Here is a 13,177-nt window from a genome sequence, read left to right on the forward strand (position 1 = left end):
GTGGCAAGGTCCACGATGCTGAAGGTCGAAGCTGCGCGCTCCGGCCTGCTGTTTCGCAAGAGCACAAGTGCACTCTTACACGTGACCAAGGGCAAGGCGTGCACTCTCACACCCTTACACATGACCAAGGGAGAGGCGTGCACTCTCACACGTGACCAAGGGAGAGGCATGCACTCTAACACGTGACCTCACATCACCAGTCTCCCATTAGGAAGCCAGATTATATGCAACTAAACCTCGTCATCGTCATCAGCAGCCATAGTCTATCCTCTGCTGGAGACAAGAATGCCTCCAAGCCACAGTCATCTCATGGCCCTGCGATGTAACGATCCGCCGAGCACCGGCACGCAAATAGATTTCACGGCTCCGTCTCCTCAGCGGATGTCCTCGCGGGGGGCGCGATCCGTCTCCGTCACCATTCTTGATCGTTGTCCATTGCCCTTCAAGGCAGGATGCGCCCTGCCCAAGCCCACTTGCTGTTCACAACAGTGTGAATCATGTGACTAACTTGTGTACAGCCTAGAGCAAAACAAGGATTGGAGATACTTGAGATGAGAGAACTCAACTTATTCTAATTAAAATTACAAGTGTTTATTTGTATAAATTGTAGCTCTCTCGTAGCCACGACCAGCACCGTGCCCTGCGATCTGCTATTTTTACAGAAACACCCCGACTACATGGGGCTACACCCAATGACATTAGCACTTGATTATATAATACTGTACTACCCCCCCCCCCTTCCCAATAGCATTGCATCGCTATCCTCACCACGTTCAATACATTTTTATCTTGTATTGTTGAATTGATATGCGAAGTTCAACATACATAATTGTGTGTGAATAAATAAGTATTATTATCATACCTCTAATTTGGATGGTATCTGTCACGAGTAGCTTATTCCTTACTAAAACTATTCACTTTATTCATAAAATATGAAGAACATAAAATGTATTTCCTGTATGCGAGAATACATTTGTTGGAAGGACACAAATGTGTCCTTTGCCCTCGCAATATTTACAAATATTTGTTATTTGAATAAGTGGCAATGTAAGGACAGCACTACCTAGGGGGAGAGGGCCTGATTATATTTAGCTAAAGTATAACAACTGTTATTGTACGTGGAATGGCATCTTTGACTGCCATTCACTCACATAGTACACGGCGTTCATTTAGAATATACTTTCCTATTTGGATCGCTTATAGGGTATGAGCAACACTGCATGCAAACGGGCCCTGTTCAATTAGAAACAGCACTGTACGTTCTGACGCATGCCATGTCCTGTTCTCCTGAAAAACATTAAGCGCTTTTCAATATAAACGAACGCTTGGACTCGCAGAGGACACGGCTGGATGGGCTGAACTGGCGCCCGGCTCCCGGATGAGTCCTTGATTACTCGCTTCGCCTCGCGCAACTGACGGCGTGTGCCGGTGTCGCCACAGCGATGGTCAGGCGCCATTAGACACTGCCGTGCATCGGCTGCAGTTTGACATCTCAGATGCAGTGCGACTTCTCAGATAGGGCTCTCGTACCGTTTAGGGGCCGAGCGTCTGCGTGTTCCAACCTGTACCGGTTCAATAAGCGGCGGGTGGCCACCGGAGCTGCCACTCACAAAGTCTCCAGGTTCAACGCACAATGACGTCCCTTGTGAGAAACAAAATCGTACCTGGGGATGTTTGGTCGAAATTATATTTTACGATTTACAGGAAAGTTAATTTGATTGCCAGAGTATCTTTGCTTTTCATTGGACACTGCATTATTCCTGGCAGATCTCCCACTCACGTGGGGTCTGCCGTCTGCTGTTCCTCGTTCTCCACTCATTCTCATGCTGGGCCATCTCCACTGCAGTCCTTCACGTCTTGGCTCACCACCTGGCACCACCTCCAGGCCTGCCTGTCCATCTTTGCCCTGGCGCTTTCATATTCCATCACCGGTATTCCAATGCGGTTTTTCTCTCTTCTTACAACACATCCTGGCTGACTCGACAACTCACTCTCAACTTGTCCAAGACGGCTACCACTCTCTCCTTCTTAAGAGCGTCTTCATTTCAGACCCGATACTGATACTGTACGTACAACGAATTGCATTATGGTACATCACATTTCCAATTAAGCATTGCTCCTACGACTCGTGGATAGTTTCAAAAGTCACGTCAAAGTGTCTGCATTGTAAAACAAGGCAGTACCGAGTTCCATGGTCGGTCCCAAGCCAGTGGTGGAAATTCAACGTTGACTTCCAACAATCCAGTACTCATGTTCATAAAGGCCTGAGTAAACTTTACACTCATGAACCTTCCCACCGAAATCTAAAACATAAAAATGGGCGTTGGGGTAGTACCCCTCCCTATGGGTGGCCCCTGAGTCAGGGGTGAACATTTGACATTCCGTGGCATTGGTTAAATAAAGACAAACAAATGATGGATGATGATGATGACTGGGCACAGTACGGGTATTTTGACGTAACTGTTGACCCCAGAACCCAGTGTAGCCTAGCAGGACGTACACCGTATACCCTCCACCGTTTACCAACTTGTAAGCAAACTCTGCACAGTAAACATTTAAAATCTAGCTGAACCAGTAATATTCACATGGAACTACCATCCACTGTAAGATTGACAGTAAAGACCCTGCAGCACCATTTGTTTCTGTAAAAAGTCAGACTCACAAATGTGAACAATGTAAATAAACAGCTAAATATTAATGACTTTCCCTATCAAAGACATCAAATAAAATCTTGAACATCAATGGGCGTCCCCAGATAGATGAACAACGTGGAATTGAACTGAAATACAAGCGGATCATGACTTTACAATTCCTTTCATCTCCTTTCCTACATGTCTCCCTTCTCTAGTCTCTAGGCATTGCTGTGGAGTGTGTCCAAGAGGCTAACGGCGGGGCATCTCAGCTGGCTTCACTACAATTACCATAACCGTAATGACCCTGGCATCATTTAATTTAAAGGCGTCTTCCCGAGATATGTAAGAGAATTACAGCCGATCCATGCGCAAAGACCCCACCCCTACGCTTACCCCACATACAGGTTCGACTTAGGCTTCTTAGGATTCTGAGAACATGTCCTGGGATCAGAGAGCCAAAATAAGACACCTTCAATTAGTCTCGGGGGAATAATTAACAGGACGCCAAGTTTAAATGCTGCCCCCACACAGTACACAGCTCCCTTACAGGGCGAGGCAACCGCTTGTTTACAAGCGACGATCCTCGTTACCAGTGACAAGATACCACTGCACGTGTGGGCCACATGTACACAACATGCACTCGGTGCTTTGCTTATGCGTGCTCGTCTAACACAGCTTTCACATCCAATCAAGCAAAGCACACACACACGGCAAAAGGGACTACTCCACCCAATTAATATACAGTGGACACAACCAAAGGTGCCATTGTCTGGCATATACTTTAGCTCGGCTGGCCAAATATTACAAATTCTAATTGTGAGCTCAAATCCCAGCCAAGGACAACTTGACCTCACCACCACCACCATCATCATATACTTCATAGATGCAGGGTCAATGGGGAATATTTATTAAATCTCCACTCCTCTTTCCACTCAGCAGTATAAATGGACGCATCAGCCAGTTGGTGGGCAGGTCACAAGTAGGTGGATCACGTGTGAGTACTTCCCAACTTTGCCTAGACGTCTGGCCAGCAAGAGTAGACCAGACACCATCTGGAGAGGTTTTCTAGAGCTCCCTCCAGTCGAGGCTGGACTGCACCTTTACCTTGAGATGAAGCTACCAATTGAAGTAGTAATCTGGGTCGGTGAACATAATCAGAACTTGGTAGACAATAAGTGGGCAGGAGTCAACGGTGGCAGTTCTATGAACTAATCTACCCCCATATGGATATGGAATTCCCACCACTGGCTCCGAGCCTATTTAGAGACGCGTACCACCCAAAGCTCATTGGAGCAAGTGACACTGGTGCCTTGATCATGCCAGTGTCACCAAGGTAACGATGTAACAGAGACACTGTGATATTCTACTGATCATAGGCACAGAAAGTGTAATTTTATTTGCCCCTTGCCCTAAATCCAACGTCACGTTTTAGGTGATAATTGGTGGAGAAATAGAAAAACACACGTCCATAATTTGCACGTTTTAGCACTGAGGATAATGAGTCTACACTGAGTGCGTGACACTCGAGACAAAAGCCAAACATAAAAAACAACTAGATTTTCCAAGTAGCACACACAGGGCTTAGCGTACATCATGTACAGAGCTGAGGGATTAACCATCACATAGCCGTGATGAACTGTGAAAGTACTGGGACACCGTACATCCAGCAGTGGATAGACTATGGCTGGTGATTAAGATTAAGTTAAAATACGACACAATTTGCATCTGTACCACATTCTTCCCGCTGAACAGCGTCTCTTGTTGCTTTACAATTTAACTCAAAAAAGCGTTTGGCCAATCAATACAACCTAAAACTGGCTAAATCTAACAAATACGCTTTTAAATTTGAAATAAAATATTTGATTGTGCCAGCATTCCTGATGCGACTTGAAATACCGTTCTAGAGGCAGGGAGAATATCAACTAAAGTCCCTTGCTCCTCCTGGTGACAAGGTGGACAAACATAGTCAAAGGTATTTATTTTGCGAATACTTTCATGTGTGACTTTCACACAGTTAGAGCACCAGGCACACAAGAAAAACAAATAATTAAATTAATGTGTATAAGTCGATGGTCGTCAATGGCCAAGTGGGATATTACAATCGCAAGGAGATATCTACAGCAGGAGCACAGAACCGTCCATTTGGCTTGCGAAGAAAACACTAAGTGGCGTCCCACACATACCCCGAGCAGAACGCAACAACACAGCGACATGGTCAAGGCACTCGCCATTCACCTCTTCGAGAACTTCCCGCACCGCCGCACTGCCCGGCTCCTCCTCTGGCTCCAGCCCACCACCCGGCACGATCCACCGGTCCGGAAACCGCTTCGTGCTCACGAGCAGAACCTGGTGGGAGAGACAAAGACACAAAGATCCCTCATAGCTTCAACAGACCGTTGGGACAAGTGCTGTTGGCAAGTAGCACCTATGGAGGCCGGCAGGGTACACAAAGGGGTGGGTGGCCAGCACCACGCCCGGCCACCTTTGATTCCCCAGTATCGATGTTTATACACCGCACAAGATACTCATTTGAGGCCAAGTCGACCCAAGGGAGGTCCAGGACCGATTCAAATAATCGCTATCATTGGTCATAAGCGGGCCTCGTACTCTGGTCACTGGGTTTGTAGCGCAGAGCACTAACCGCTGCGCCACCGCTCCCCGGGAGAGACGAACACTGACAGACGTGTTCCCATCAACGTGTGTAGAGCTGCCTATGCTCACACACCTTTGCACGCTACAGAGCGATGTGATTCCATGGCGAGCAAGGCGAGGCGTCCGTCATCATTGCATTTCTGTGTGTACAGCAGAACAAAGCTCCTACCAGAGCAGATAACATTGTGACAATCTCTTTAGTAGAGGAGTCTAGCTAACGCTGACATCAGTGGCAAGTTAAATCTTAACTGGTCCTACCCTAGAATAAACTCAGCACCGCCATAGCAATGTGGAACTTGCGTCACTGGTTTAGAGCTTTAAACTGGGGATAAGCGCTGCCTCGATGATAATTTGAGCAACGGAAAATAATTGTGATTTAAGAGATTGCTTAATGAGCATGCATGCAGGGAATCGCATGCAAGCATATGGACAAAATGAAAGAACATGGGGCAGGAAGTGGCATTGTGCATTAACAACAGTAATGGAGAATGAGACCGTAATCACAAGATGAGGAACCAGCCGCACAGTGACAATCCTGGATGTGCCACGCTTGCCGCGTTCACCAAGCCTCTTGCACATTGCAGGTTTCTCACATCAGCAAAACAAGGCACAAAGTTCACGGAAGTCGAGCGCTGGAATCTTACATTTACTCTCCTGTGAGCCAGGAGCGAACCAATATCAGCAATGCGAGCGTTAAAGCTAGAGAGGGCATTTTGAATGACGTCAAAATCTCCTTGTGTGACCTTGATGTCAAAACGACCCTGACCTCGACCGCCCGCTCAGCCCAAGGCAGCGGCGCTCTGCACGTGTACGCAGTGCGGTAGGCGTGGGCCTAGGTTATCAGCAAGGCTGCCTAGAGTTTGACTGTTGGGTCGACTGACCCTGACCCAGCTAAAAGTACGTGGGGCACGCACGCACACACACGCAATCATATGGTGTACACACACACACACACACAGACATCCTTCATATTGGTTCCATACATAACACCTGGACGCCAGTATGAACGTTGTATATATACATTACCACATCTTAAAGTCGAAAAGCTTTGCCTACGTGCATGTGCGCACCTAGGATTTGTACGGTTGGCCAAGTACAACGATGCGAAAGAAGTTCACATACATACACCACTGCACTAGCCATCCCCTATGTTTACTAAGCCTTAAATTATTACAGGATGTGGTGTGCAAACATCAGCATTGGCTGGGTGTGATGCCGGCCACACCATTTGTTGTGTCATCCAGGCCTCAATAGGCACTCGCCGACATCACTTGCCCCGACACTCCATTGGGCTTGCTCGTGTCTTGGCTTAGGCATTTGTTCCACTCTCAGGCCATTAAAGGCAGGTATAGGATCTCCGCTGCTCACAAGCTGTTGGGCAATGTGATTACGCAAGGGTCACGCAAGGTTTATATTCTCTAAAAGGTCCTTCACAGCAAAAGGCTTGTGTGCATGAAGCTGCCAGCAGCGGAGAGAGGCAGATGTTCTTTTACCACAGGGTGAAGGGGCCGTAGGTGTGACTGACATCACACGAGGGCTTCACTGGTATAAAATATCTGCCACGAATGAGGTGTGTGCCGGTTGGGCACTCGGCGGCTTATCCTGCACTTAGACAAGGTTTAAATGAGACGTTTAAATGCAAACTGGGTGGGAGCGCTTCGGCGCTCGAAGAAGCTTTGGGGCGACGCTCGTCTCTGCTGACGACTCCAATTCAAGAGCAGAAAATCGGCTTGGGGGAAAACCAATGTCGATATCCAACAAACCAGCACCTGGCTTATTGACCGAGGAATAACAGATTGTGCAAAACACTACTAACTTTACGATTGTAAGTAAAGCATTGGTCACAAAATCGCCCAGAAAATATCCCAACACGAAGTAAAATGTTGTCATGTAAATCCTTCCCTGTGGCTCCATCGCTGCTTTCGGTTTCGTGGATGCGCTGCATAGCTCTACCGCAGCAGTTCCTAAGGAAGCTCCTAGTGTGTGAAGAGAGACGTCGCTCATCGCGCCACACACCACACGGGGCAACTCCAAAACAAATGGGAAAGAGCCGTTTGTGCACGTGCGTTGTGAATGTGCAGACATGCCAAGGATTATCACGCACCAAGATTCACCCATTCACAAGGAATGCGAGCGACTGGCAGTGGGCTAAGAAGACTACTGCTGCCACATACAGTCTTGACTTAAAAGTGGCCGATCCAATTGTTATTGTGGGTGAGACGAACTGCCCTTGCGGTAGGTGGGAGCGTGACAGTGCGCTGGGTCGGCCAGCCTGCCGCGTGTGTGAAGAAGTCGTTATTAAAGAACTTTATCAGCGTAGATTATGGTCCTGTCGCCACCACACCCTTTTTACGCAAAATAGCTCAAGCATCTATGTCACTCGTCTAGTACTTCATAATTTACAATTATGGGACAGAAAAACATCAAAAAAATTATGCAAGCAAAGTGACAAAAAGTTAAAGAATTCTTTTGATTGTGAAAATTCATCAAATCATAGCGATGGGAGGGGAATGGTTACATAGGGCAATCCAAACCTGTCTTAAATTACAAGAGGGAGCTCAGGATTTGAATGTTTTTTTCCCACTGCTGTTGGATCTGTGCTCACACACACACCCCAGGGGGACCCCCAGCCACTTCCACTCGTACATCAATCCCCTACACTGACATTTATAATCAAAGTCTCATATACATGTTGTTTGAGGCTCACGTTTCACTGGCATCATAATAAACACCGCTTTACTCTGCACACCAACAGCAGTTCAGGGTCAATTACATTTTGCAGGAGCAAGCACATCCTCCAGCAATCAGATTGTGGCAAAGATAAATATTTACAGAAAATTTTCAGTTGCACTTTATAACAGAAATGATCATTGAATAAACGCCGCACCGATAGCATGATAATATTTCCTTTCCCTTCAAGCTTTGCTTCATTTCGGATTAAACACTGGGGTGTTTCACACTCAAGTGAGCATGGGGAGATGCTGATCTTCGCTAGCTGGCCTGAAGCCAAGGATGGAAATAATAAATTAAGGATGGAAATTTCTCATTACCCTAACAAGGACCAAATCTCCACAGGTCGACCACTGCCGACTCACAATGTTTTATTTACTCCAGGAAAGGATGGACTAAATCGACTGCTGTCAATATTTTGGTCGTGCAAGAAGCACGATGTAACAAAAACGTGATTTGGCATTTGATAAAAGGATCGAATAATCGATTCAAATGTGCATCTACACTCACAATACATGTGTAGTGACTTTGGGGATGTCACTGTATGGTGCCAGCCCGGGAGGGCCGTGGCATGCGATGTTCCTACGTCGCAGACAGCACCGTGTGTTGCTGTGCGAGGCCGGCTCTAGCAGAGCACGGCGTGCGATGCACAGTCACCGCGTACACCCCGTAGGCGGGTGTAGTACCAGCCCTAGCGGGGCTTGGTGAGCACTGGGATAGCGCGGGCACCGCGCGTGGTGTGCAGTGCGGTCTCCCACAAGGGGGAGTGGGAGAGTGTCAGCCCAGGGACAGGGTTGCCCCGGGCCATGACACTCTGGTTGACCCCGTAGGCATGTGATCCGGAGTGTCCATAGAGAGGCCCCCAGGTGGGGGGGGCTAGGGGGTGATCACGTGTCCGGGGGGAGCTCTCGAGAGGGATTGAGAGGGACCTTAGAACGCTCTCGGCCCCGACCCGGGAGGGACCGGGGTCTCTCTTCGTTCTACAAGCTGGAAGCTCCACGTCCACGAGCTGGGAGCTCCACATCCACAAGCTGGAAGCTCCACGTCCACAAGCTGGAAGCTCCACGTCCACGAGCTGGAAGCTCCACGTCCACGAGCTGGAAGCTCCACGTCCACAAGCTGGAAGCTCCACGTCTACAAGCTGGAAGCTCCACGTCCACGAGCTGGAAGCTCCACGTCCACAAGCTGGAAGCTCCACGTCTACAAGCTGGATGCTCCACGTCGACAAGCTGGAAGCTCCACGTCAACAAGCTGGAAGCCCCACGTCTACAAGCTGGAAGCTCCAGTCTACAAGCTGGAAGCCCCACGTCTACAAGCTGGAAGCCCCACGTCTACAAGCTGGAAGCTCTACGTCCACAAGCTGGAAGCTCAACACCTACAAGCTGGAAGCTCTACGTCTACAAGCTGGAAGCTCCACGTCCACAAGCTGGAAGCTCCACGTCCACAAGCTGGAAGCTCCACGTCTACAAGCTGGAAGCTCCAGTCTACAAGCTGGAAGCTCCAGTCTACAAGCTGGAAGCTCCAGTCTACAAGCTGGAAGCTCCAGTCTACAAGCTGGAAGCTCCAGTCTACGAGCTGGAAGCTCCACGTCTACAAGCTGGAAGATCCACGTCCTATGTCTGAAGAGGCACCAACACGTGGCTGGGAACCCGAGCGAGGGTCCGACCCTTCGTAGCTGTAACTCCTACGTATAGTGTAGTTAGCTGGGTGGTCACCACCCTAGGCTGTATCTGGCCTGTCTTTGTATATACGTGTTATGAATAAATGTGTTGCCTCTGAAGAATAACATCTGCAACGCAGTTGGACTCACGAAACATGCACTGAATAGAGTACATGTACGAGTAGATTCTTACATGATAATTCATATTCTTGGTTCTTTCGATCAAGTCACGTAAATAGGAAAACTAAAAATCTAAAAATTAAAAAAAAATTCTAAATAAAAAATTAACATAATAAATTGCGATCGAAACGTCGTGAGTTTTTTTTGCTTGTATTACTTTCAATTTGTTTTAATCTAATTTGAGACTTTTTATTTTTATTGTGGGTTTTTTGCTTTTATTATTTTAAATGTATTATTTTATTTGTGAAAATTGTATTAAATTTTTTTCTATGTTTTCTATTTACGTGACTTTACCGAAAGAACCAAGAATATCAATTCATGCAGTCACGAAAGTTAAGTAAAAAAATGATAATTAATGATCTCATGTGACACCTGCAGCCACGAGATGTGCTACATTGATCGCAATATTGGATTACAAACAATGAATTCTTGAATAGAATTGCAGCTCGCCAAATTGTAAAATAATCATCATGGTGGGGGTGATGAGGTAACCATTGCAACATAAAGCACCCAACGTTAACAATGGTAATAGTAGTGGTGCTGGCGATGATAACAGCTACTCAGTTTGCTGCATTCATGACCTCATGAATAGTATACGTTGATGTTCACACACACGTGGATAACCGAGTAGGATTTATGTGAATGTTGAGAGCGTGGAAAGGTCCAGACAAATGATGCAATTGCAATTGCATGCTCACCGATTGCATAAACGCTCATTCGCACTCCAAAGCCACCATGAGCCCCAACGCTTCACGCAGCTTGAGAACGACCAGTGCGCTTGCACGGCATCACGGCAAATGTCGCCAATGCAGCCGCACCTCACCCTCGCTTTCTTCCTTCCGTCAGGTCCCGCATACTGCGGCATTGCCGACACTTGACCACCAAGGTCCCCGCTCTTTGCGTCTCCCACCATTTGACTTTTGGGCTGCCAATTATAAAACACATTCAACGCGCCCTTAAATTGACCGACCTTACGGTCTCATCGTCACCACAACCATCTCACTTTTGGGCTCTGGATGGCACTCGGGTGTCAGCAACCTACCCTCCTCCATGCTCCTCATCACAACCTGCTCTGTTCAGTTCCAAACATTCCAGTTGCTCATCTCATCCCTTCCACAACATTCCTGGAACCCTCCACAAATGTAACCCTACAAAAGGTCAATCAACGCTTAGGGTACGGGATATTAAGTGCACGTACGATACACTCACGTTCATCATACGGCGATTTATTTTTACAAAAGGTAGCTGTAAATAATGCTCCATTCACCAAGGAAAGCCTCACTCCACGTCACGCTTGCAGGAGGATCCTGCAGTAACACAGAGGAGGAACATCCCTCGCGACCATTCGCATTTGGAAAGAAACCCGAGGGCCCGGAGAAACCCGACACCAAGAAGGAGGGAGATGGCACTCTGTACCGGCACGCCACTGCTCTTGTGCTAGACTCTTAATAAGTACGACCATAACATTTTAAGCATTCACAAAAGACAAAACTACCTAATTGCTAGCAAACTTATTTTTTATATAAAAAGTCACAGAAAAATAATGTGCTTGCCTATGGCATTATAAATAAAGCTCCGGACAGCTGGTGAAAGCATCCACGTGAATGCGTCAGTTTAAGACGAGGCTAATGTGAACCCATTTAGCCGGCGTGCCGCGACGCTCAGGCCAAGTTTCCAGGGCTATTTTCTACCGGTCGTGGTTTTCTGGAGTCAGGACAGGTGGCCGCTGATCGCACGTCACCCGCGGACGATTCGTGGAACTCCTCCTCGTCACACCGACAGAGCCCCAATACAACCGCGGAGTTGGTGGATCGCTCGGAGATCGCCATGTGTGGATGTGTGGACACAACCACACGGAGGCCGCAGGCGTCGCCTGTGGATAGATTGAGTTGCCACCCGTCCTGGATTTCCCAGGATCTTCCGCTTTACGAGGTGGCTGCCGTGGGGAATCTGTACGTCTCGCGAGTGTTTTGTCAGTTGCGCAATAATACCATAATAACAAAACAATAATAATACAAAACATTACTGAAGATAATGCATTTGCACGTCGTTCTCCGCTGTTGTGGTAACGCGAGATGATGTTCATCCCATCAAGTCCCGGTGGATGGTCATATAAGCAGCAGTAGGCTGGTGACAAATCTGTGTGGACTTTTTTTCTGAGTTGGTGGATTCCTCAATAATGAAAAATACTTAGCAAGGCATCTGCCAAACATCACAAGCAGGAGCCTCCGATATTAAAGTGTTGAGACTTGGGGAGGCTTCAGCGGATAACGGCACGGCTATCATAGCGCTGGGTTACCCACGTACGTTACCACTCCCACCAAATACAACCTTGCACACAGTAATGAAAACGAGCCCACAATATAATCCCAGTGATCTATTCACTCACGTACATGTCATGGCCGAACGGGTTTTATCTTTGAATTATTTAACAGCATTGATATTCCGTCAAGATTTAAGTTTGATCCATTTATTTGTCAAGTTGCGCCAGCTGGCAAGGATTGGGCCAAGATGAGGGAGCTCACTTTTGACCCAAGCAACCAGATAGCAGACTTAGGCGCTTCTTAATTTACCACGAAAACAATCAACAATTATATATATTTAAGGACACACAAGTTCAAAAAGCAAACACTATTAAGAGGAATCACAGAAAATAAAAAAAATTACTCAAAATCTCATCAAGAATTATCATGCTATTCTATGGTTCTTCCGGTCAAGTTCCGTAGATAGAAACATAATAACAATTAAATAATCAAAATAAAGTGAATAAAAAATAAAAATATCACGACGTTGATCACAACACAAGCAATTGTCATCTGCAGAAAAAAGAGATTCTCATGCTGTCTGGGACACCAGGCTCCAGTATCCAAGCTCCTTAAAACACCGTTCGAACCACCTGATCTCCGAGAGGATTGATGAACAATATGGTAAATAAAACCATTATTTACCATATTAAAGTGAAAAGTAGTGGCAAAGAGTAATTCTACGTTGCATCGATAGTACGTAAATGTTATCCGACACTGCACACGCATTGCCGATGTGGGATTCCAGGTGTGACAAGGTGTCTTTCATCACTACAACAATAACATTCAAGTCAATTGACCAATGAACCTTCCACACTAAATGCTTTCTAGCCGCGTTTGTTGAAGCAAGGCAAACCCTGGACCGGTTTCAATATTAGCAGGATGTAGCCCACAAAACAAACGGTACTGGGATGCTAGATGCGACAGACGAGTGCCATCCACAAACACTTACAATGCACCAGACATTGTGCAATGAGCCTGAAGAGTATGCGGCATGTTGGTTGTAAATTCGGGATTTA

General features: G+C 46.9%; 1 protein-coding gene across 2 annotated transcripts in view; it reads right to left on the reverse strand.

Annotated features, from left to right (window-relative positions):
- LOC133351807 (diphosphoinositol polyphosphate phosphohydrolase 1-like) overlaps nucleotides 1-13,177 on the reverse strand; it is a 56,588-nt gene that overhangs the window by 14,624 nt on the left and 28,787 nt on the right. For both annotated transcript variants that reach the window (XM_061567342.1, XM_061567341.1), the window contains exon 2: nucleotides 4,869-4,979. In XM_061567342.1, coding sequence (XP_061423326.1) covers nucleotides 4,869-4,979 — 111 coding nt within the window. The remainder of the gene's footprint in view (nucleotides 1-4,868; nucleotides 4,980-13,177) is intronic.

The sequence above is a fragment of the Lethenteron reissneri genome, chromosome 38 (genome assembly GCF_015708825.2).
Source record: "Lethenteron reissneri isolate LAM-NWPU_2019-01 chromosome 38, ASM1570882v1, whole genome shotgun sequence".
Lineage (NCBI taxonomy): Eukaryota > Metazoa > Chordata > Hyperoartia > Petromyzontiformes > Petromyzontidae > Lethenteron > Lethenteron reissneri.